This window comes from Canis lupus, chromosome 24, assembly GCF_011100685.1.
Source record: "Canis lupus familiaris isolate Mischka breed German Shepherd chromosome 24, alternate assembly UU_Cfam_GSD_1.0, whole genome shotgun sequence".
Taxonomy (NCBI): Eukaryota; Metazoa; Chordata; class Mammalia; order Carnivora; family Canidae; genus Canis; species Canis lupus.
Genome location: NC_049245.1, coordinates 25105682 through 25130655, shown reverse-complemented (window position 1 = coordinate 25130655; position 24974 = coordinate 25105682). Strand labels below are relative to the sequence as shown.

The 24974-nt window shown below is 43.4% G+C and overlaps 2 protein-coding genes across 3 annotated transcripts; one reads left to right on the top strand and one right to left on the bottom strand.

The window, feature by feature from the left end:
• Nucleotides 1-766: 766 nt before the first annotated feature.
• On the bottom strand, nucleotides 767-2439 carry ROMO1 (reactive oxygen species modulator 1). The gene is made up of 3 exons (XM_038572151.1): nucleotides 2288-2439; nucleotides 1974-2104; nucleotides 767-956 (listed from the first exon to the last, which is right to left on the bottom strand). Exons 2-3 carry the CDS (start codon nucleotides 2102-2104, stop codon nucleotides 848-850), a joined length of 240 nt encoding a protein of 79 aa, XP_038428079.1. The 5' UTR covers nucleotides 2288-2439; the 3' UTR covers nucleotides 767-847.
• Nucleotides 2376-23962, top strand: NFS1 (NFS1 cysteine desulfurase). Of its 2 annotated transcripts, XM_038572149.1 has the most exons (13): nucleotides 2377-2547; nucleotides 3156-3265; nucleotides 3976-4092; nucleotides 6495-6578; nucleotides 10139-10291; nucleotides 13181-13274; nucleotides 13977-14111; nucleotides 17372-17529; nucleotides 18389-18494; nucleotides 18574-18655; nucleotides 19323-19406; nucleotides 19796-19885; nucleotides 22700-23962. In XM_038572149.1, exons 1-13 carry the CDS (start codon nucleotides 2451-2453, stop codon nucleotides 22761-22763), a joined length of 1374 nt encoding a protein of 457 aa, XP_038428077.1. In that variant the 5' UTR covers nucleotides 2377-2450; the 3' UTR covers nucleotides 22764-23962. The 2 variants fall into 2 exon arrangements, with proteins under 2 accessions (XP_038428078.1, XP_038428077.1); XM_038572150.1 differs by lacking the exon at nucleotides 10139-10291 and having other exon boundaries at nucleotides 2376-2547.
• Nucleotides 23963-24974: the final 1012 nt, after the last annotated feature.

Here is a 24974-nt window from a genome sequence, read left to right as displayed (position 1 = left end):
ATTTTCCTTGAGGGGCAATGCAGTTTAAAGTGCAATCTGTCGCAGGATGTATGGCTATAGTAGGGGCGTGCCACTTGGCCTTATTATAAGGAAACTACCTTATGAAGCCAATTAACAGAATTGTGCGTGTGTGTGTGTGGGGGGGGGGGCGTGTTCATTATACAAATGACATCCTCATGGATGGTGGGTTAGAAAATTATGAGGTTTACGCAGTTAAGGCTACATTGTGTTGGATGGTTTGGATTTTTTTGCCAGTGGATGATATTTCTGCACAAAATCTGAACAAGTTTTGGATGAACAGAGTTTTGGAATTGAGACTTAACGTGGGTTAACACTAACTTTTGCAGTGCAACCTTGAAATGTAGGCTTAGTTAAGTTTTTTTTTTTTTTTTTTTTTTTAAGATTTTATTTATTCATTCATGACAGACACAGAGACAGGCGGAGGGAGAAGCAGGTTCCATGCAGGGAGCCCAATGTGGGACTTGATCCCATATATCGATCACGCCCTGGGCTGAAGGCAGCCCTAAACCGCTGAGCCACCGGAGCTGCCCCTTAGTTAACCTTTAAAATGGTGAGAACATCAACCTTAAGGGGTTGAATAACGATAGTTTACTAGAATCTATGAAAAGTTCCAGGTATGGAAAATTTTCCTAATTTTGGATTAACAGAGGATTTGGAAACTGATACCAAATCTCATTGGCTTATTCAATGCTGTAAGCTGGGTATATATAGGTGCAAAGTGAGAAGAAATTCCTTTAACACAGACTACTCAAAGAATTTTGTTTTATTATAGTACATGAGCTGGACTGATGGGAAAGGGTAGGTGTATGGGCAACCACTGCCCAGATTAGCATCGGATGCCCATCCCGATGGCCATGAATGTGCCAAATGTGCCGCCACTCTGCATCATGGTTTTCCCGATGCCGCCCATCAGCTCCCGACCCCGCATTCCGATCCTAAGAGAGGAGGAAAGCAAGATGGGCCAACTGGGAACAAAAATATAAGAAATGGCATAACTGCCCTTTCCCAATTTTTCATGGTAAATCAAACACTTGAAGTCTGGCAAGACATTATCTCTTCCCAGATAAGGGGGGTAATGACTAGGAAATCAATGCATCAAGATTTCTAGGGGTATCAGAATATCCTATGACCTGCCTTCAGTTTGTGGGAGGCAACATAGAGGAGCTAGTTTTTCCCCTTTTACCTCCAGGATATATGGAACACACATGCGCCAATAAAGACATTTATCTTTCTGATGGTTTCCTGGTGTTAAAGCAACGATTCGTGGAGTCAGACCTGTGTTCATGCACCAGCTCTGCAATTAATGGGCTAAGTATAAAATGGGGACCATCACATTCACAGGATTGTTGTGAGAACACATGCAGCACTTAGAATAGTGATTCACACTTGGTCAGTGCTCAGTAAATGATAATTTACAATGTGGAAAAACGGGAATTAACTCTACTACATGTGAAAATGACATTAGGGTGTTGAGTTTATCTGCTGCGTATCTACATCCTGTTTCCAGTAAGTAAAATTGCTCAACAACTGTTTCACTATGTGCAAGTGGAAATAAAAACAGCAGCGACAGTAGTAACCATTTATTGAGCACTTAATATGTGCCACATTCTGTGGTATGTGGGCTCTGATTTAATCCTCACAACTCTATGAGGCAGATGTTACCTTACTGACCTCATTCTCCACTTAAGGAAACCCAGACTCCAACGTGCTTTAAGGTTACAGAATGAGTGAAGAGTCAGATTTTCTGACTTTCAGTTTGAATCAGAACTCATATTCTCAAGCGCCGAGGCTTCCAACCTTCCTTCCAGACTGAAGGTGGGTAGGGAATCAGTCTCGTTAAAGGATAGCGAGGAAATTGAAACGAAGTAGGCTCTATCCAGGCTGCCCGCCAAGTGGCGCCGGGCAGGAAGGGCCCGTAGTCCCGCCCAGAGATCACCGCCCACCCCCCTCACCTGAGACAGGAAAAGGTGCCGAAGAGCGCCCCGGCCGCCATGCCCACTGCACAACCCATCACAAAGCCCATCTTCACGCGGTCAAAGCAGCTCGGTTGGGACTGTCCGTAGGGCCCCACGGCCACCGGCATCTGCGGGGTTCGAAGGTTAGGGGAGTATGGGCCTAGCCGCCAGCCCGGGCGGGGGCCGGAGGAGGCGGGGTGGGGAGCGAATCTAAGGGTTCGGGGAAGTCCAGGGAGGAAAATAAGCGCGTAGCCCAACTCCATCACCCTCTTAGCGTTCGGGTCCCCGCGCCGCGGTGCCCCCCACCTCACCTCGTTCGCGGCTTCGGTCGCTCAGTTCTACGTCTCACCCGGAACGCGAGGCGGAGCGCGCCCGCGGCCCGAGCAATTGCTTCCGGGACGCGGAGCACAACTTCCGGGAGCACGTAGCTGAGGACTGCGGCCGCTTCGGGCGGGGGGCTCTGCCTGCGGGACCATGCTGCTGCGAACCGCTTGGAGGCGGGCGGCCGCGGCTGTGCCGGTAGCTCCGGGGTCCAGGTCCGAGGCGCCCACTCGGGGGCTGCGCCTGCGCGGTACGCTCCGGGTCCTGCTCGCCGCCGCCTCCCGGCAGGCGCGGACCTTCTCCCTTCGCGTGGCGGTGCACCTCAATATTACAGAGCCTCCCTCTTCCGCGCGCGCAACCCAGACCCTCTGACCCTGCCTTCCTGCTGCACCCCTCAAACTTCCTCACGCCCACCCTCAGAACGGTTGACTTTGCCTTCAGATCCTGCCCCACAGGCCTTCGGAGCCTTGCAAGTTCCGTCGGCCTTCAGACCTCTCGGCCAACTTTAAGAGATGCTGGTCGTCCAGCCAGTAATCTTGGAGGGAGATCTTACCTACCCTGTTTCCACAGTCCTGAATGGCTGCCCTTTCCTATCCCTCCCTGCTCCCAACGAAGCAATTCGAATATTGTCCCTACATCCCCCTCCAAGAACATGGTCTCTCTCCCTAACCTCCTTTTACAGTTTGCTTAAGTTCTCTGATCTGATGTTTTGTTTGCTTTTCCGTTGAGATTCAACCCCTGCGTCCTTTCAGCTCATCTCACTCCCATCCAGCTTTCACCTCCTGCTGTCTTGGATACCCTGTGTCCATAGGTTCTCTCACGCTTGGCCCTTCCATACCTTTTTTTTTTTTTTGTCAGTTGTAGACCATGCTCCCCAGTCTGCTGTTCCCTCAGATACAGCCACTGCTCCACCGGCAGAGTCAGTGCTGCGACCTCTGTATATGGATGTGCAAGCGACAACTCCTCTGGTAAGGATGGAGGGGCAGATTTCCCCAAAGCTGTTTATAACAATTACAATGCAGAAGTGATAATGCACCAAAATGACTGGATCCTGCAGAAGTGAGAGTCATCGTGAAGTGTGTGTTGGGAAAAGCAATGGGCCAGGAGTCAGGAGGTTTAAATTATAATAAACTAGAAGCAGTTCTACTTACTAGCTATTGACCTTGATCAAATCACTTCGGTGTAGGCACTATAGTAGGAATAAAAGCATAGGCTCTGGAATTAGCTGGATTGCTATTTACTAACTATGTGAATTTGGGCAAGTATTAAAAGGGTTAAAAAGGTGTAAAGGAGCTCTTTATACAGAACCTGGCACATGATAAGCACTTCAATATTAATGGAAGATTTCATCAACATGTGGACTCTTGTCACTCCTGGCCCTTGTAGATCGCATCACCTGGCAGGATGTAGAAACGGCTGTCGGGACCAGGCAATGTTTGTAGATTACCTGAGGAGATGGTAGGATGATAATCTGGTAGAACGATGGGTCGAGAGTGGGAGTATATTGGGCTGCTATTTGTTTAGTACCTGAGGGAATGGAAGAATGTTTAAGGCACAATCTAGGCGGTGTCTGAAGGGTTGGGAGTGTGTGGAGGCAGTTTGGGCAGGTCTGAGGGGATGGAGTGGGGCCTGAGTGATCTGTGGACTCAAGGAGACTGATTTATTCTTTTGTGCTCAGGACCCTCGGGTACTTGATGCCATGCTCCCTTACCTAGTCAACTACTATGGAAACCCACACTCCCGGACACATGCTTATGGCTGGGAGAGTGAGGCAGCCATGGAACATGCTCGCCAGGTTAGTACAGAAGGATAGGAGGTTCTGATGACAGGTTCGGTGGACTATGGGAGGCATTTCATTCATAGCTCTGGGTGGAGGTGGACATGATTTGAGGCTCTTTCAGGAAGAGATTAGAGATCAGGCCTTGGAGTCCCTCTGAAGGCATTTTATTGGTTGTTACATTTCCTAACTAAATGACCTTTGGAATGTTACCTAGTTTTTATGAATATCAATTTCCACACATTGAAAATGGAGATTGTAATAGTTCCTACTCCTTAAGATCATTTTGTGGATTCAATGAGATATTGCTGATGATGTGTTTTATTAACACAATGCTTATACATACCAAGAGCTCAATTAGGGCTTTTTATTTTAAGTTGCTCCCCCCACACACACAAGTAGATTCCACACCCAGCATGGAGCCCAATGCAGAGCTTGAACTTATGACCCTGAGATCAAGACCTGAGCTGAAATCAGGACTCAGATGCTTAACCCACTGAGCCACCAGGCACCCCTCAATAAGTGCTTTTTTTTTTTTTTAATTTATTTATTCATGATAGTCACACAGAGAGAGAGAGAGAGAGAGAGAGAGAGGCAGAGACACAGGCAGAGGGAGAAGCAGGCTCCATGCACCGGGAGCCCGATGTGGGATTCGATCCCAGGTCTCCAGGATCACGCCCTGGGCCAAAGGCAGGCGCTAAACCGCTGCGCCACCCAGGGATCCCCAATAAGTGCTTTTTAAAAAGCCAATATTGTGGGGTGCCTGGGTGGCTCAGTCAGTTGATCATCTGATTCTTTTTTTTTTTTAAGATTTTATTTATTTATTCATGAGAGACACAGAGAAAAAGAGAGAGGCAGAGACACAGGCAGAGGGAAAAGCATGCTCCATGCAGGGAGCTAATGTGGGACTCGATCCCAGGTCTCTAGGATCAGGCCCTGGGCTGAAGGCAGCACTAAACCGCTGAGCCACCCAGGCTGGCCCTGAGCATCTGATTCTTTTTTTTTTTTTTTTTTAAGATTTTATTTATTTATTTGAGAGAGAGAGAGCACAAGCATAGGGAGAGGTGGAGGGAGAGGGAGAAGCAGACTCTGCTGAGCAGGGAGCCAGACATGGGGCTCGATCCCAGAACCCCGGGATCACGACCTGAGCCAAAGGCAGCCGCTTAACCAACTGAGCTACTCAGACGCCCCCTGAGCATCTGATTCTTGATTTTGGCTTGTCATGATCTCAGGGTCATAAGATGGAGCTCCATGTTGGGCTCCACACTTAGCCGCACTCACCAAGATGTCTGCTTAAGAGTCTCTCTCCTTCTTCCTCCTCCCCCCTGCTCGTGTCCATGCATTCACACATGATCACTCTCTCTCAAATAAATAAATAGATCATAAATAATAAATAAATAAATAGCCAGTATTGGGGCACCTGACTGGCTCAGTCAGTGGAGCATTTGACTCTTGTTCTCAGGAGTGTTTGAGCCCTGTGCTGCGTATGGATATTAAAAATAAAATCTTAAAATAAAAATAAAGATAATAAAATAAAAATAAAATCTTTGAGGAGCCTTCGTGGTTCAGTCAGTTAAGCTCCTGCCTTCTGCTCAGGTCATGATCCCAGGGTCCTGCTCAGTGGGGAGTCTGCTTCTCCCTTTCCCTCTGCCCCTCCCCACCTTTTTAAAAAAAGATTTTATTTATTTATTCATGAGAGACACAGAGAGAGAGGCAGAGACACAGGCAAAGGGAGAGGCAGTCTCTATGCAAGGAGCCCGATGTGGGACTTGATCCTGGGACTCCAGTATCACGCCCTGAGCCAAAGGCAGAGGCTCAACTGCTGAGCTACCCAGGCATCCCTTTTTTTTTTTTTTTAAGATCTTCCCCTCTCCTTGCTTGTGCTCTCACTTTCTCTCAAATAAATAAATAAAATCTTTAAGAAAGAAAAAAAAATCTTTAAATAAATAACCATTATTATTATTATTATTATTATTATTATTATTATTTTGTATCAGGCAGGAAAAGAGCCTCGGATCTGGAATGGAACTGAATCTAAATATTGTCTGACCCTAGTGGGCACAGAACTTTTTGGGCTGTTGATAGGATGCAGTGGAGCTTTTATTTTATTTTATTTTATTTTATTTTATTTTATTTTATTTTATTATTTATTTTATTTTTTATTTTACTTTACCTTATTATTTTATTTATTTTATTTTGAGAGACACAGAGAGAGAGAGGCAGAGACACAGGCAGAGGGAGAAGCAGGCTCCATGCAGGGAGCCGGGATCACGCCCTGAGCCAGAGGTGGCGCTAAACCGCTGAGCCACCCAGGGATCACCTGGAGCTTTTCTTGAACCAGAGCTCTGTCCTAGCTATGTCTGCAGTTGCATTGCTGTCTGCAGAACTGATATTATTTATCTCTGTTTCTTGGTTTGCAGCAAGTAGCATCTCTGATTGGGGCTGATCCTCGTGAGATCATTTTCACTAGTGGCGCTACTGAATCTAACAACATAGCAATTAAGGTAAGAAAATGAGAAGGCATATCTGGGCTTTCCTTTTTTTTTTTTTTTTTATATCTGGGCTTTCCTGACTTGAGACTTGGCCTTCCATCATTTGGGTTCCTGTATATATTTCCCCGCTACCCACTCTGACCCTATTGTGAAAAAAGACATAAGCAAACATAGGCTCTTTCTGATTTATTGCTTCCTTCAACCCTCTGAGATCTACTCCATCTTAAGTCTTTGTTCCTGTTGAACTAAGTTCAGTGAGGTAGTTGGACATGAAGAAGGTGGCTCTTTGACCATTAACTACTGGTATTTTGGACAGCAGCTACTTTAGGGAGTGGATAATGGTGACTCAGCCCTTTTCCCCATACTTTTTAAATAATTTCTACACCCAGTGTGGGGCTCCAGCTCACAACCCTGAGATCAAGAGTCACACATTACCAGCTGAGCGAGCCAGGTGTCCCTTCCGCATCCTTTTGATCTAGTCATAGTGAAGTCCAGAATCCACTTGCAATTAGACATGCTTCTCTTCTAGTTACCACCTTCACCCTTCTATATGTGATTTCAGGGCTGCCTTCCTCTCAGCCTTCTCTTTTCTTTCTGATGAGATCTATTTGCTACAAGTTTCTCCTGTTTCTTTCTTTTTTTAAGATTTATTTATTTTAAAAAATCAGTTATTTATTTTAGGGGTGGCTCCTATCTTTAGGTGCATAGAGCCCAGCATGGAGCTCGATCCCATGACTCTGAGATCATGATTGGAGCTGAAACCAAGAGTCTATAAAGTTAGCCAATTGTGCCGCCCAGGCATCCCTTTAAAAATTTTTTTTTAATTTGTTAAAGATTTTGTGTGTATATATATATATATATATATATATATATATATATATATACACGCACATTTATTTATTTGAGAGAGAGAGAGAGAGAACATGCATGTGTGAGGGACAGTGAAGAGGGGCAGAAGGAGAGGGAGGAAAAAAAAAAAAAGAAGGAGAGGGAGAGTGACTGAAGCACGCTCCATGCCCAGCGTGAAACCCAATGTGGAGCTCAATCTCCCAACCCTAAAATCATGACCTGAGCCGAAATCAGGAGTTGGATGTTTGTTTGTTTTTATTTTTAAAGATTTTATTTATTTATTCATGATAGTCACAGAGAGAGAGAGAGAGAGAGAGGCAGAGACACAGGCAGAGGGAGAAGCAGGCTCCATGCAGGGAGCCCGATGTGGGATCTGATCCCAGGTCTCCAGGATCACACCCCGGGCCAAAGGCAGGCGCTAAACCGCTGCGCCACCCAGGGATCCCTGGATGCTTTTTTTTTTTTTAAAAAAGAGAGATTTTATTTATTCATTCATGAGAGACACACACACACACACAGAGAGGCAGAGACATAGGCAGAGGGAAAAGCAGACTCCACACAGGGAGCCCTATGCGGGACTCAATCCCGGGACCCCAGGATCATGCCCTGGGCCAAAGGCAGGCACTAAACTGTTGAGCCACCCAGGGATCCCTAGAGTTGGATGCTTAACTGAGGGGCACCCGGTCCTCAGTCACTTAAGTGACTGTTTCTTGATTTCCGTTCAGGACATGATCTCACAATCCTGGGATCAAACCCTGTATTGGCTCCCCACTCAGCAGGGAGTCAACTTGAGGATTCTCTCCTCTATCTGCCTCTGCCTCCCCCCCTACTCACTTATGTACTCTCACTCTCTCTCAAATAAATTAATAAATCTTAAAAAAAAGAGTTGGATGCTTAATCAACTAAGCCACCCAGGAGCCCCAGGATTTTATATTTTCAAGTATGTCTACACCCAACATGATGCTTGAATTTATAATCCCAAGACCAAAAGTTGCGTGCTCTATGACTGAGCCAACCAGGTGCCCCTCCTGTTTGTTTAGATGTTCCTATTTTGAAGTACTGATTGCTGTGCTTCTGCATGCATTCACTGCATTGTGGTGTCTCTCCCTATCAGATGGAAGCCTCCAGGGCAGCCAAACTGCTGAGCCACCCAGGGATCCCAAGACATCTTTCTTTTTTTTTTTTTTTTTTTTAAATTTTTATTTATTTATGATAGTCACAGAGAGAGAAGGAGAGAGAGGCAGAGACAGGCAGAGGGAGAAGCAGGCTCCATGCACCGGGAGCCCGACGTGGGATTCGATCCCGGGTCTCCAGGATCACGCCCTGGGCCAAAGGCAGGCGCCAAACCGCTGCGCCACCCAGGGATCCCCCAAGACATCTTTCTAAATGATTTTCTTTCTTTCTTTTCTTTTTTCTAAATGATTTTCTGAAGAGATTGTAGCATAATTACTGCTATCAGCAGGGAATGAGTGTTTGAGTTTCACTTATATACTGACAGCTTTGGGTATTGTTGTCACCGTATTTGCATGTTTTATTCTTAAGTGGAAATAAAGAGAAAAGCTTTTTCCTGGGATGCAAGGATAGGCATGTTCCCTATTTTCTACCTGTAGCATCATAAAATATGTTTTTTTATATTAAAATCTCTTGGCACAGAGCCTCAAAAATCTTTGGGGTTTCCTGAATGATAGAAATGTCTTTTGTTACATAATAATCCTGTTTATACAACATAACAATTGTTTGTTTCATAACAATCCTTTCTGGACCATACCTGAGTTATGGTAGTGAAGTGACTCATGTGGGCTCTTAGTTGCAAGGGACTGGCTGGCCTTTCCAGAAGAACAAAGCATGTGATTAGGGGGTTGGAACTTTCAGCCATACTTCCCTCAGGGCAGGAGAGGGGAACTAGAGATTGAGTTCAGTCCTGTGGCCAGTGATTTAATCAGTCATGCCTTGATAATGAAACCCCCATAAAAACTCTGGACAATAAGGCTCAGAGGATCTTCCAAGTTGACGAACTCATGGATGTACTGGGCGGGTGGCATGCCTGGATTCACAAAGACAGGGCATGGAAACTTTGTGCCCATCCCCTCCTCAGGCCTTGCCGTATGCACCTCTTCCATTTGGCTATTCCTGAATTATATCCTTTATAATAAAACTGTAAGAGTGTGGTGCTTTCAGCAAGTTCTGAGAGTCATTCTGGTGAATTACTGAACCTTAGGGTGCTGTGGGAAGTCCTAAATTTGTAGCCAGTGGGGCAAAAGTACTGAAGTCTGGCTTGTCCCACCTGGGCCTTGTGGCTGACATCTGAAGTAGGTTTAGGCTTTTGGGACTGAGCGCCTTAATCTGCAGGATTTCTACTAATTCAGGGTAGTTAGTGTCAGAATTAAGTTGAATTGTAGGACACATACTTGGTGTCACAGAATTTTTTTTTTTTTAACATTTTTATTTTTTCATGAGAGACACAGAGAGAGAGAGAAGCAGAGACACAGGCAGAGGGAGAAACAGGCTCCATGCAGGGAGCCTGACATGGTACTCGATCCCAGGTCTCCAGGCTCACGCCCTGGGCTGAAGGCGGCGCTAAACCGCTGAGCCACCTGCGCTGCCCGGTGTTACAGAATTGATGTTGGAGCATACAACTCTTTCCCACTTTTTCTTTCAAGGATTGCAGTCCTTGCTGTCTCTCTGAGTATCCCTTCTTTCCTTCCACCACCACCAATTTCTAGGGAGTGGCCAGGTTCTATAGGTCACGGAAAAAGCACTTGATCACCACTCAGACAGAGCACAAATGTGTCTTGGACTCCTGCCGTTCGCTGGAAGCTGAGGGCTTTCAGGTCACATACCTCCCGGTGAAGAAAAGTGGCATCATCGACCTGAAGGTAGGAGTGGCTACTGACAGGAGGGGGCAAAATAGGAGGAGCTTGGCTTCAGCCAGTAAATCTGTTATCAGCCTCAGCCGGAGCTTGAAGGACTAGATCTAATGATGAGGGGAAGGTTGGGGAAATAGGCCTGGGAGAGAAACTGAGCATATGTTCCCCTTCAGTGTGTGGACTATTTTCTTTTTCTCTGGAGGAGTTGTTTCTCAGCTTTGTCAGTGCTTCCTGGTTTGTCTGAGGGCCATTGGCTGTGTGTGTGTAGGATGCCAGGGACTCAACACTCACCATGGCAAAGCTCTAGCCTCTTCTTCCCTTGTACTGATGTTTCTCCTCTCTCTAAAGAGGAGGCGTAGTTTTTGTGAAGAATATTTCCCTTTATAGCCCATATCCTTATATGTACATTTTCGGTAGTGATTTCATGCATCTTGTCCATCAGATTTTGGATACCAACATCCCTAGTCAAATCCTAAGATGCAGTTTGTGGGAAGAGCCCTGTCATATACCAGTAGGGAGAGTTTTACTTCATTTCCAAGTTGGATGCCTTTTATTTTTTTCTTGCCCAATTGCCTGGCAAGGACTTCTAGTACAAAGTTGAATAGAAGTGATGAGAGCAGACATCCTCATTTTGTTCCTGATACTGGAAGAAAGCTTTCCTCCTTAAGTGTGATGTTAACTGTGGATTTTTCATAGTTGTTCTTGCATAAATGTCCTTTATTAGATTGAGAAAGTTCTCCAAGTCTGATTTCTTTTGGGGGGGGGGGTATTATGAAAGCATTTTGGTTTAGTAGTTGGTTTTTTGTGTTTATTGAGGTAGTCATGTGGTTTTGTCCTCTTTATATGGTGTATACATTCACTGATAGGTTACTGGATTTGGTTTGCTAGTATTTTGTTAAGGATTTTTGTATCTCTAGTCATTAGAGATCCTGATCTGCAGTTTCCTTGTGATATCTTTTTTTGGTTTTGATATCAGGGTAATACTGATCTCAGAACAGACATGGTGGTTGTCACCTAGTGTTTTAGTTCTGTTGACCACTGTGGCCCTTCGTAAAACTCTCCACTTCAGCCACAGAGCCTTGATATCTCCCTGATTGGGCCTGACCAATCCTGCTGTGGGTCTCTTCTCACATAGCCCCTCACCTCTGATTTCTTCTCCTCTTTGCACTTTCCTTAATTCTCTCCCTCTTTTACCCACTTAGCTCAAGTTCAGCTCTGTGCTGAAATCTTCTTAGCTGCCCCAACCCCTATTTTTTTTTAAGATTTTATTTATTTATTCATGAGATACAGAATGAGAGGCAGAAACATAGGCAGAGGGAGAAGCAGGCTCCATGCAGGGAGCCCAATATGGGACCTTATCCCAGCACTCCAGGATCACGCCTTGAGCTGAAGGCAGGTGCCCAACTGCTGAACCACCCAGGCATCCCTGCCCCAACCCCTATTAATATCTTTTTTTCTCTAAATTCCTTAAATTCCTTAATGGCTTTTTACTACTATCCTCTGTCGTATGTTTGTCTATCTCTCCACCAGGTTAAGTCTCCTGAATACTAGGAGCATGTATTTTTCTGGCTTTTATTTCTCATAATGCTTAACGTGTGCTATTCTTTCACCTCATAGTATGTATTATGCCATAGTGTGTGGCACCACGGATAGCAGGATGAACAAGACAAGTTTAGTTCCTGCCTCCTGAGAGGTTACATTCTAGTAAAGGGGACAGTTAACATATAGGCAAACATGTAAATGAAGTAGTTACAAATTAGGATAAATACTGTGAAAGAAGCAAACAAGAAGCAAGGGAAACATGGCAGTGAGCACCTTTATAAACCAGTGTCCAGGAAAGCAAGATGTTGGGAGGCTGATTAATAATTCCTTTAAGAGAAATATTTTAGTCAGACGAGATCCCTGCCTCAGTAATGTCACCAATAACCTTGATTTTTGCTACTTTGTTGTTTGCAGCTTACTCTGACAACCTTACATAGGAAAGATTCTCCTCTTTTTTTAATTAAACTTTTAAATAATTGTCAATTCACATGTGATTGTGAGAAATCATACAGAGAGATCTCACGTATCTTTTATCCAGGTTTTCCCATGATAACATCTTGCAGAAGTATATCACAGCCAGGGTATTGATGTTGACACAGTCTGCCGGTCTTGTTTTCGTTGCCCCAGTTTTACTTGAACTCACTTGTCACATAGAGGTTTGTGTAATTACCACCACCATCACATTACTTTCATCACCACAGTGATGCTTCCTGTTGTTCTTTTAAAACCACTAATTTGATCTCCATTTCTTTAATTTTTTATTTCAATAATGTTATATAAATGGAATGATAAAGTGTGTAACGTTTTGGGACTGGTTTTTCTCCTTAGCATAAGTCTTTGGCAACTCATTTAGGTTGTTACATGTCTCAGTAGTTTGTTCTTTCTGTTGCTGAGTCATAGTCCATGTGTGGGAAGTACCAGAGTTTAACCATTCACCTGATGAGCGACCTCTGGGTTGTTTCTAGGTTTTGGCTGTTGTGGTGAAAGCTGCTATGAAAATTTATGTGTATGTTTTTTGTGTGAATCTGTTTTCATTTCCCTGAGATAAATGCACAACAGTACAATTACTGGATCGCAAGGTAATTTTATGTTTAGTTTGGTAAGAAACAAAAAGTGGCAAACTGTTTTCCAGCATAGCTATGCCATTTTACGTTATGACCAATGGTAATAACCAAGTGAGTAAGTGATGCAATTTCTCCGAATCCTTGCCAGCATTTTATGTTGGCGCTATTTTTGTTTTAACCATTCTGATAAGTGGGTAGTGAAAGGCCCCTTTCCAAGACTAAGCTTGCCTATATTCTGAGTTAGGGAGGACTTTGTTGGTACTTTAAGTCTCCTTGCTCCTGATACTCTTAGGAACTAGAGTCTGCCATCCAGCCAGATACCAGCCTGGTGTCAGTCATGACTGTGAACAACGAAATTGGAGTGAAGCAGCCCATTGCAGAAATAGGTGAGTATCATGGGTGGACCCTGATGTATGCCTACCACTGGGATCCATCTGAGGAACAAGAATGGTCTGGGAGGGAGGTCAAGGGAAAGGGAATTTCAGAGCATGAGTCCTTCCTTGTTCAAAGACCTATTGTGTATGGTATAGCAGTATTTGAATCCTGGTCTAGTATTCTTTCTGTTCCTTTCTATTTAACTGCAGTTGCTGCCAAAAACAAAACACCATTCTTTTTTCTCTTCCCCTTTAACTTTTGTCACTTTAGTATATCTCTTTATTATGCTCACTTAGAGCCAGAGACTCACCCTGTAACTCCTAAGGCACATTAGCAAATAGATCTGCTAATCTTTGCTTCCTTTACAAAGGATATAAAAGTTAATCTGATACATTGAAAGGCCTGTGTCAAGGAGGTAAGACGAGTCTTAGGCATCAGGATATCAGGGATGTTTTGATTTGGTGATTTGTACTTGCCCTTATTTTCTCTAGCTGAGAATGACAGAGAGAGTGGGAGAGAGAGATGGAAAGAGAGACTAAGAGAAAGAGAGTGAGAAGTTATTTACTATATGGCTAGAGGGTAATGACAGATGCAGTTTTGCCTTAGAACTCATGGTATGAAAAAAAAAAAAGAACTCATGGTATGTTGTGGGATCACTGCCAGGTGACTTCCCAACATTGTGATATGATTCTTCCCCTCTGTTGTTTCCTCAGGGCAGATTTGCAGTTCCAGAAAGGTATATTTCCATACCGATGCAGCCCAGGCTGTTGGAAAAATCCCACTTGACGTCAATGACATGAAAATTGATCTCATGAGCATCAGTGGTCATAAAATCTATGGTCCCAAAGGTACCAGCCCCTCCTAGAGTTCTTTCTCCCAGACCTCCCAGTAAACTCCTTGACATATGTTCCTTGTAGTTATTTGGGACTGCCGTTGCTCTCAGATGAAGTTGTACATTCATAGTGTCTTGCAGAATGCAGGTGTCCTTTAGCAATAACCAAGAATACACTTGCCTATTTGTAGACTCTTTCAGTTAACTGTATATATCAGTCCATTGTTCCATTGCCTCTTTAGAAAATCCTTAGAAAGCAAGTAGAGGTTTATTTGGTTGAGGACCAAAGGGTTTTGTCATATCAAATTTAGCGAGATAAGTCCATCTATCCTGTCTGCCCCACTATAATATTCAGAGCAATGTTCTTTGAGTCCTTCATTCCCTGTGTCTTTCTGTAACACAGGGGAAGATTGGACTTTTATATCTTTTGGCGTTTATTCCTAGATTTAATGTGTTCCTATTAGTCTCTCAAGGATATTTGTTTGTTCCCTATGGTCCTGTTGGCCCAAGAATGTTTCTAGCCAGAATTCTGTCTTTTCTCTCCAGTCTTTTATCTTTTATGGAAGTAGCTATAAAATTTCTCTGTCTCTGAGGTGAGGAGGGCCTGTGGGGGTTGGTAATGTTGGTACACTTTCTGTGTTTGTAGTGTATGTCATTGGGCTATACATTCTGAGAAAAAAACTGATAGCTCTTGGAAATATGTAAAATGTCTTCTTCTCAAGGTTCCCAGAGGTTATAGAGTGTTTCTATGAGTTATTATTATAAAAACCACAGTAGGCCTCCTATCTTTAATGTTGCCTTTATTGGCTTTTATTGTGGGTAAATGTATTTTGATAAAACCAATTGAGCAGAAGCTCTGATCAACACTTATTTTTTTTATTTTTATTTTTTTTTAAAGATTTTATTTATTTACTCATGAGAGACACACACAGAGAGAGAGAGACAGAGATGGGCAGAGGGAGAAGCAGGCTCCATGCAGGGAGCCTGACATGGGACTCGATCCCAGGTCTCCAGGATCAGGAGGCCCTGAGCTGAAGGCAGCGCTAAACCACTGAGCCACCTGGGCTGCCCTCTGATCAACATTTATTTATTTATTTATTTATTTTAACATTTAAATGTATATAGGTATCTCACTATCCAGACTCCTACTTTCTGAAATCAGGATCCCAGTGGATTTAGATAACATGGTGTCCTTCACTGTCCAGACATGGGGTCAGAGCATGTGCTCTCTAAACTTGGGAACTGCAGAGATTCACATAGTGAGGATACTTGAATTTGATAAGGAAATAAAATATTTCTTAATTAAGTGTAGTTTGTTACATAAATTATTTCAAAACTGAGATCCTTTGTAATAAATCTCTGTCTAAGCAGTTGTTCTATGTGAAAAAAGATGAACTTCACCAAGTGGCCACTCTATTTAAAATCTTTGACAGCTTTGTGAATATCTTTGCAGATTCATGCTCATATTTTGGCATGAAATTCCTGTAAGTGGGTTTGCCAAGCCTTAAGTTATATACATTTATTGAAAATATTTTATTTATTTATTTGAAAGAAAGAGAGAGAGCGTGCATATAAGCAGAGGAAGGAGCAGGGGGAGAGGGAGATAATCTCCAACAGACTCCTTGCTGAGTACAGAGCCTCACACAGGGCTTGATCCCACAACTGCTAGACCATGACCCAAGCTGAAACCAGACACTCATTTGACTTAGCCACCCAGGTAGGTGCCCCTTAAGTTATATATGTATTTTTTAAAATATTTTATTTATTTGAGAGAGAGAGAGCGAAAGACGAAGACAGCACAAGCAGGGAGAGGGGCAAACGGAGAGGGAGACACAGACTCTCCGCTGAGTAGGGAGCCTGATTCGGGACTTGATCTTAGGACCCTGGGATCATGACCTGAACCAAAGGCAGACATGTAACCATCTGAGCCACCCAGGCGCCCAGGTTATATACATTTTTAAGCTTTGATATACTGTGGGAGATTATGCTGATTTTTAATTACAATCTGATCTTTCTTTGCTTTTTCCCCAAAGGTTTTTTGTTTTTGTTTTTGTTTTTTTTTAAGATTTTATTTTTATGTAATCTCTACACTCAACATATGGCTCAAACTTACAACCCTGAGGTCAACGGCCTGTGTTCCACTGACTGAACACATCCACTTTTGTATTTAAAATTTTTTTTTCCCCCAAATTTAAAAGCTACAAAAAAGTACAAGGCCAGAAAGTCTCTCACCTCTATCTACCATTCATGTAGTTCTCTGGGAAGGCTATTTTTTGAATATTTTTCTAGAATTATTCTATGCATTTGCAAGTGCATATCCCCTCTTTCCCCCTCTGTTTTTACTCAAAAAATAGCATAGTATACTCGTTGTTCTGCATCTTCCTTTTTATATCTAATAATGTATTTTTTAAAGATTTTTTTATGTATTTATTCATAAGAGAAACAGAGAAGCAGAGACATAGGCAAAGGGAGAAACAGACTCCATGCAGGGAGCTTGATGTAGGAATCAATCCCAGGACTCTGGGATCATTCCCTGAGCCAAAGGCAGATGCTTAACCGCTGAGCCACCCAGGTGTCCTGTGTATTTTTTTTAAGTAAATACAAACTTTATTCAGATTTCATCAGTTTTCTAAAAATGTATCTTGGAGATTTTACAGTCGCAGTACAGAAGGAGCTTCCTCTCTTTTTTTTTTTTTTTTAATTTTTATTTATTTATGATAGTCACACAGAGAGAGAGAGAGAGAGAGAGGCAGAGACACAGGCGAGGGAAAAGCAGGCTCCAGGCATCGGGAGCCCGATGTGGGATTCGATCCCAGGTCTCCAGGATCGCGCCCTGGGCCAAAGGCAGGCGCCATACCGCTGCGCCACCCAGGGATCCCCTTCCTCTCTCTTTTATACACCACCTTTGTATTTCATTGTGTGGACTGTATCATAATTTATTTGCCCAGTCCCCTGATGATGAATATCTGACTTCTTTCTGGTATTTTGCTCTTATGAATAATGATACATTGCATGATGCCATTTCAGACATCCATAGGGAGCTACTTTAAACCATTTGGTCATTACTCCTTCTAGTACTTACCTTCCTAATGTTAAATAATTTTTATAAATATTATGATTTTACTGCTGTTTCTCCTTTTCCTCCATTTCTTTTTATTTTGAAATTTTCAAGCTTACCAAAAAGTTGAAAGATTATTTTGACCCCATCCAAAAGTGATAATTTGTTCCATCTGCATTTTTCATCTTTTCTCTATTGTAACAAATTTTGTTTCCCAGGGGTTGGTGCCATCTACATTCGCCGCCGGCCCCGTGTACGTGTGGAGGCCCTGCAGAGTGGAGGGGGGCAGGAGCGGGGTATGCGGTCTGGGACAGTGCCCACGCCCTTGGTGGTTGGGCTGGGGGCCGCATGTGAGGTGGCACAGCAAGAGATGGAGGTATGGGGAGAGCAGTTTCCTTCCTCAACTTCTTCCCCAGTGCTAGGTCTACTATTAGAGGTTTCTTTTTTTTTTTTTTTTTAATATTTTATTTATTTATTCATGAGAGACACAGAGAGAGAGAGAGGCAGAGACACAGGCAGAGGGAGAAGCAGTTCCCATGTGGGGAGCCTAATGTGGGACTCGATCCCAGGACTCCAGGATCACGACCTGAGCCAAAGGCAGATGCTCAACCACTGAGCCATCCGGGCATCCCCTATTAGAGGTTTCTTTTTTTTTTTTTTTTAAGATTTTATTTATTTATTCATGAGAGACGCAGAGAGAGAGGGAGGGAGGGAGGGAGGGAGAGAGAGGCAGAGAAACAGGCAGAGGGAGAAGCAGTCTCCATGCAGGGAGCCTGACATGGGACTCGATCCTGGGTCTCCAGGATCAGGCCCTGTACCAAAGGCAACGCTAAACCACTGAGCCACCGGGGCTGCCCTATTAGAAGTTTCTTAGCACAAATGAATGAATCAGACCTTTGCTGGAAGAGGAGGTTTAGGAAACCCATCCTTGTCCCAGTGCTTCTGGCATCTTATTCTGAGGGAGATATAATGGGCTTCAAAATCTAGGTCCATTCAGTAGGTATTGGTTCATTTATTTCCAGCGTATTGGAACCATGTGTCCAGTTATTGAGCACCTTTGCATGCCAGGTGCTGTGCTTAGTGCTGGGGATACAGTGGTCTCCCCACTGTAATACAGGATGATAAGTGGGTCTGATGCACAGTCACTTCTGGACACAGGAATAGGGATCCTCATCTTGTATGTTTCTGAGCTGTTAATGGTCACTATGCTTAGTCCTCCCTTACCTGCTCCTCAGTACGACCATAAGCGGATCTCAAAGTTAGCAGATCGGCTGACACAAAAGATAATGAAGAGCCTTCCAGATGTGGTGATGAATGGGGACCCTGAGCACCATTACCCAGGTATGGACATGCCTTTTCTATCCCCATTCTGGAGGAGTCTGAGACTTTGAAACTTCTTTCATAGTGATTCTCTTTGCAGGCTGTATCAACCTCTCTTTTGCATATGTGGAAGGGGAGAGTCTGCTGATGGCTCTCAAGGATGTCGCCTTATCCTCAGGGAGGTGAGTTGAACTGCATAGACAGGAACTGTGGCAGGACTCATTAGCCTGGCCTCTTAAGTGGCATAACATTATTAAGCTTCCTAAGTGTGGAAGTGACAGAAGAGCTCTTGGCTAAGTATAAAGGTCATTTTGTAAGTATTGAGTTTTTAGCTGGCTTGGCTCTGGCTGAAGTTTGCCACCTTAAGAGGGCTTCCTGGGTAGAATTTTGTGCCTTTTATGGCCTTAAGAGATGCATGCATGCATCTGTTCTAGTGTTATACTAGCAGTTCTGTTGCAGACCCCCAGAATTAAAGGATGCTCCAAAGGCCACCAAGGGTTTAGCTGCCATCTAGGCTGGTACTGATGGTGTATTCAATCATAGGGGAGTGAGCACTTGGTTCTCCACTGCTTCTGGTTGTCAGACTCAGCTCATGTGGTATAGTGTTCCGTCATGCTTTGGTAGTGTCCTTGCTCAAGGACGATATCCTCCATAAGGACCAGAGGAGCTAGGTTCATATTCCAGAAAATGTAGACAGCTCTGGACTCTTTAGCTCTACCAAATTAGAATATCTCTTTTATTTCCATGTAATGACTTCAGGGACCTGAGGATGGGAGGAAGACCAGGGGTTTGTGGCTAAAAGCAGATGTTGATGATGAACTGAGCAAGGATCCTTGTGTTTCTCTTCAGTGCCTGCACCTCTGCATCCCTGGAGCCCTCTTATGTCCTTCGAGCAATTGGCACTGATGAGGATTTAGCTCATTCTTCTATCAGGTCAGTCAGTTGAACTACAACGTTTATGAAAAGCATCCTCTTTGGTATTATTCATCTCCTCTTCAGACTTGTTTTCCTTATCCCTTTTTGATTTTTCTTGGAAGTTTCTAGAGCAGCAGTTCTCAGACTTCATTGAATATCACTTGGGAAGTTTGTGAAGATTTCTGAGTCCCACACTCAGAAATTCTGATTGACTAGGACTGGAGGAGGAATAAGAAACTTCTCTGGTGATTCTAATGTGGCTGATCCACAGACCCGTGTCCTGAGAAACTCTAGCCATGTTCTTTCTGTGACTTTTGTAGAGTAGATCCTTGTTGAGTATTTGCTGAATGAATTTACCTTGGTGCTAGAGTTCAAATGCAGAGCTCTTCTCTTGTGCCTTTTTTCAGGTTTGGCATTGGCCGTTTCACTACAGAGGAGGAAGTGGACTACACAGTGGAGAAGTGCATTCACCATGTGAAGCGTCTTCGAGAAATGAGGTATGCACTATGCACCAGACACCCTTTGGAAGAAATTGTAGTGCTGGCTCCTCTCTTGTCCTCAGGCTTTATGTTTATACTGCCTAAAACCAGCTTTTGAGAATACTGGATTTTAGGATTTAGAAATTCCACAAAGTTGGGGCCCCTGGTTGTCTCAGTCAGTAGAGCATGTGATTCTTGATCTTGAGATTGTGAGTTCAAGCCCCACATAGGGCATAGAACTTACTTTAAAAAAAAAAAAAAAAAAGTTCCACAAAGCAAGATAGTGGATCTTCTTGGCTACTTGTTTTCAGAATATGACAAAGTATTATTTTATTCTTTTTTTTTAATTTTTATTTATTTATTATAGTCACAGAGAGAGAGAGAGAGGCAGAGACACAGGCAGAGGGAGAAGCAGGCTCCATGTACCGGGAGCCCGACGTGGGACTTGATCCCGGGTCTCCAGGATCGTGCCCTGGGCCAAAGGCAGGCGCTAAACCGCTGCGCCACCCAGGGATCCCTTATTTTATTTTTTAATTTTATTTATTTATTCATGAGAAACAGAGGGAGAGAGAGAGAGAGAGAGAGGCAGAGGGAGAAGCAGGCTCCATGCAGGGAGCCCGACGTGGGACTCGATCCCAGGACTCCAGGATCATGCCCTGGGCTGAAGGCAGGTGCTAAACTGTTGAGCCACCTGGGCTGCCCGACAAAGTGTTTTTAAAAACTAAATAACTATATAAAATCAGACGTTTTTCATTATGATAGTATTAATATCAATACAAAGTTAGTGATTTGTAGACTACATAGAAAAAAACTCCCTTTAAGATAGGAATTCTTTTTTTTTTTCCAACTTATTATTTATTTATTTATTTATTTATTCATGAGAGAGAGAGAGAGAGAGGCAGAGACACAGGCAGAGGGAGAAGCAGGCTCCATGCAGGGAGCCCAATGTGGGACTCGATCCCGGGTCTCCAGGATCACGCCCGGGGCTAAAGGCGGCACTAAACCGCTGAGCCACCCAGGCTGCCCTTAGATAGGAATTCTTGAGATGCCTGGGTAGCTCAGTGGTTGAGCAGCTGCCTTTGGCTCAGGCCATGATCCTCGGGTCCTGGGATTGAGTCTCATAGCGGGCTCCCTATGAGGAGCATGCTCCTCCCTCTGCCTGTGTCTCTGCCTCTCTCTGTGTGTGTCTCTCATGAATAAATAAATAAAATCTTTAAAAATTTTTAAAAAATAGAAATTTCTTCTTAAAAAAAAGTTTCATAGTTTTCTTTAAATTCTCAAAAGTTTGGGGTGCCTCGGTGGCTAAGTCAGTTAAACATCTGCTTCAGCTCAGGACATGATCCCAGGGTTCTGGGATCAAGCCTCGAACTGGGTTCCCTGCTCAATGAAGAGTGTGCTTCTCCCTCTTGCTCTTTTGTTCCCCTTGCTTGTGCTCTCTCGTGCCCTCTCTGTCAGATAAATAAAATCTTAAAACCTAAAATAAAAACACAAATTCTCAAAATGTTAAGAACTACTACTCAGAGTATTCTTTGTAAAGATGCTTTATAAGCAAGGTCAAGAGATGCTTTGTCAGCCAGCTGCCACCAGGGCTTCCCTTAGTAGCCATAGAGCTCCACTTCTTCCTAGGGACATTGAAGCCTCTGAATTTTTTCAGAGTCTGGCTCCATTCTGGTTAAATTCAACTTTCAGGATTCTCTTGGTCTAGTTATTGAGAGTGAGGAAATTTAAGTATATACCCTTATTCCCTTTATGAACTTTCTTAGGTCTCTCTGGGCTCTGGACTTTCCCTCCCAGAGTCTAGTTGTATTGCTGAAATATCTACAGCTTGCTTAGTTTTCTAAGGCTCAAGATTCCTCTGGCTTCAGCATCTTCAACCTGTTTCTTCTGACCTTTACAAACTGAATTCAGCATGGTCTTACTAGCCCCTGGCTAAAGCTTTAGTTTGTGAGTCTATGACAGTAAGTGACTTCTAAAGAGAAAGGATAAGAAGGAGATCGCTAACTTTAAGGAGCCACGTTAAAGGTCATACATAGAAAGGCATGCTGGGAATGCATGGCATAAAGGAGAGGGATAAGCCAAGAAAAGAGTGAAATTGGGTAGAAGAAAATTAACTGGGAACTCCAAACCGGAATCCTACAGTCATAACACCTTGAAGTAATATCTGGTCTGGGAATATTATGCAAGGCATTCAAGCTGAAGGGAATTAGAGCTTAGCCGAGATTTATCAGCAGCAGTTCTGTGTAAGATGAAATGCTCAGATCTAAGATGCAAGAGATACTTTTGAATTGGAACCAGGGATGTTGGAAGCACAGTCCAACTCTGGGGTGATGAAGCTGGTAGGAATTGGTTAAGCATGCTACATATCTTGGTAATTTAGGGCTAAGCTCTAGCCCTGAGAAGTAGAGAAAAACCTAGAAAGAAGTGTTGAAAAGTTGTCTATTTGGGTGGGGATGAGTAGAGAGGCAGAAACTTGATGCTTATATAGGTTCCAGGGGTCTTGGTTCCACTAAGGAAACTGTTTCCATAGTATCTCATGAATGGGATGAGAGCTTCTTGAACATGACCGCAACCTGATGCCACTGACTTGGCCCCACTGGAGCTGAACCTGTGGTACTCAGTTATTGTTTTTTGGCAGCTATGGAGAGGCTGGAGCTGACAAGAATTTAAAGAGAGCTGGGAAGGACTTGTTAACCACTATGTTGGGGTTTGTCAGGGCAAGAAAGTGGAGAGACAAGAACGGATAGAGTTAAGTCAGGGCTCAGGGGTCAGAGACCAATGTCAGCTGTTTCCTATCTAAGCCCTTACTCACCCAATGTCTCTTTTCTTTGGCAGCCCTCTCTGGGAGATGGTGCAGGATGGCATTGACCTCAAAAGCATCAAGTGGACCCAACACTAGAGGAGTGGGCCTCTGACTTTGTGCTGTCCTGGCTTCTCCTACTTCACCAGCTCATGCACATCTGGGTATCTTATTATACCCAGTGGATGCTTCATATCAGACCAGAATTGGTGTAGTCCAGTTGACTTCAGCATCAACTACTATCAGCCCAAGACAGAAATATAAGAAAACTATCTTTCCTCTAGCCTCAGCTCCTTTGGTGGGGGAACACTCATGTTTCTCTCCAGGAGTACTTCTTTGGTCTTATGGTGAATGGATGTTCTTGGTGGGGAGAGCCAGAGGAACTGGAAGATGGTTCTTTGTTCAGAGACCTCAGTTCTCTATGTGGACATTTGAATTGTTGCTTACTACTGCACAGCAAGAATGACTCCTTCAGGAGCAAGCATAATCAACTGCTATTTAATTTCTTTTTTGGCTCCAAAGCCCACCTCTTCGTGTTCATTATAGACTGACAGCAAGTTTCTTAGAAGCCTTGTCTCCTGTTCTTGTCCCTTTATATTTTTTTTTGACCTAATGGAGCTAGAAATATCTATATAACCCCACCCATTATTCTAATAATTTATGTTTCTTTTTAAAAAATATTAATTTGCAGATAAGAGAAATAAAATCACCTTCCTTTATTTAATTTGTGACTTTATGAAAGTCTCAGGGAGAATTCCAACCTGTACTTGGAAATCAGGAGCAAACTACCACCCCACTTGATTCCAGTAGATGACTCAGTCTGCTTGCATATCCCTTCATTTGACAACTATTTGAGTACCTTTCAGGAACCTAATATTATTCTGGGTATTATGAATATATTGACTAATGGGACCAAAAGGACTCTGTCCTCAATGAGCTTTCATTCTAGTAGAGAGATGGAAAATAAGAAGTAAACAAAGCTATTATAGATTGTGATGAGTGCTACAGAAGAAATACAATGATAAGAGGAAATATTAGAAACTACTATGCTAGATATACTAGGAAAGCTTTTTAAAGCAGGTGTTATGTAAGCAAGAACACGATTTCCAGTCAGGGAAAGAGCTAGAGATGAATGAGGAATGAAAAGGAGCTGGAAGAGTAAAAGGCCTGATATGTTTGAGAAACCAACAGGATAATGTAGCTAGAGTAGTTTCTCCATTTGTGAGTCTGACACTGTAAGTGGATAGTTACCAGAAATTTTAAAAAGCAAGAGAAAAAATAAATTGGAGTACATCACACATTTTTGAGTATTTTATTTTGTTTTTTTGTTTGTTTTTTTGTTTTGTTAAATTTTTTAAAAAGATTTTATCTGAGAGAGAGATCATGAGCACGGGGGAAGGGCAGAGGGAAAAGCAGACTCCTGGCTGAGCAGGGAGCCCGATGCTGGATTCAATCCTAGGACCCTGGGATCATGACCTGAGTTGAAGGCAGACACTTAACCGACTGAGTCACCCAGGTGCCTCTTATTTATTTATTTTTAAGTAATCTACACCCATGTGGGGCTCCAGCCTACAACCCTGAGATCAAGGGGCACATGTTCCACCAACTTAAGGGCCATGTACCCCTTAAGTATTTTATTTTGATTATATATTTGAATGTGTATACTTGGTTGCAAATGATGGTCAAAAAAGTATGAGAGCTACTAGCTCAAAGTATGGTAAATGTATATGGATAGGAGGTAAATGTATATATATGGGGAGGAGGTTTTTAAACAAATTTTTTATTTTGAATTACTATGTATTTTTAAAAACTTTATTTGAAAGAGACTGAGAACAAGAGACATCACAGAAGGAGAGAGAAAGGGAGAAACAGACTCGCTGCTGAGTGTAATGTCTCATGCAGGGCTCAATCCCAGGACCCTGAGATCATGACTTGAGCCGAAGGCAGATGCTTAACCTACTGAGCCACCCAGGTGCCCCTTGAGTAATATTAGATTTATTTATTTATTTTTAAAAGATTGTATTTATTTATTCATGAGAGACAGAGGGAGAGAGAGAGAGAGGCAGAGACACAGGCAGAGGGAAAAGCAGGCTCCATGCAGGGAGCCCGACGTGGGACTCGATCCCGGGTCTTCAGGATCAGGCCCTAGGCTGAAGGCGGCGCTAAACCACTGAGCCGCCCGGGCTGCCCTAATATTAGAGTTAGAGAAAGTTTCAAAGACAGTACAGAATTAGATGCCCATCACCCAGTTTCCTCTAATTCTAACATCTAATATAAAACTTTTGTGTCAAAACTAAGAGATTAACATCT

What these genes read in the sequence shown, in the direction of transcription:
- ROMO1 (XM_038572151.1), bottom strand. Translation starts at nt 2,104, where the DNA reads ATGCCGGTGGCCGTGGGGCCCTACGGACAGTCCCAACCGAGCTGCTTT. An exon ending in GGCACCTTTTCCTGTCTCAG is followed by an intron (nt 957 to 1,973) that starts GTGAGGGGGGTG and finishes CTCCTCTCTTAG; the next exon opens with GATCGGAATGCGGGGTCGGG.
- NFS1 (XM_038572149.1), top strand. Translation starts at nt 2,451, where the DNA reads ATGCTGCTGCGAACCGCTTGGAGGCGGGCGGCCGCGGCTGTGCCGGTA. An exon ending in TAAAATCTATGGTCCCAAAG is followed by an intron (nt 14,112 to 17,371) that starts GTACCAGCCCCT and finishes TTTGTTTCCCAG; the next exon opens with GGGTTGGTGCCATCTACATT. An exon ending in AAGCGTCTTCGAGAAATGAG is followed by an intron (nt 19,886 to 22,699) that starts GTATGCACTATG and finishes TTTCTTTGGCAG; the next exon opens with CCCTCTCTGGGAGATGGTGC.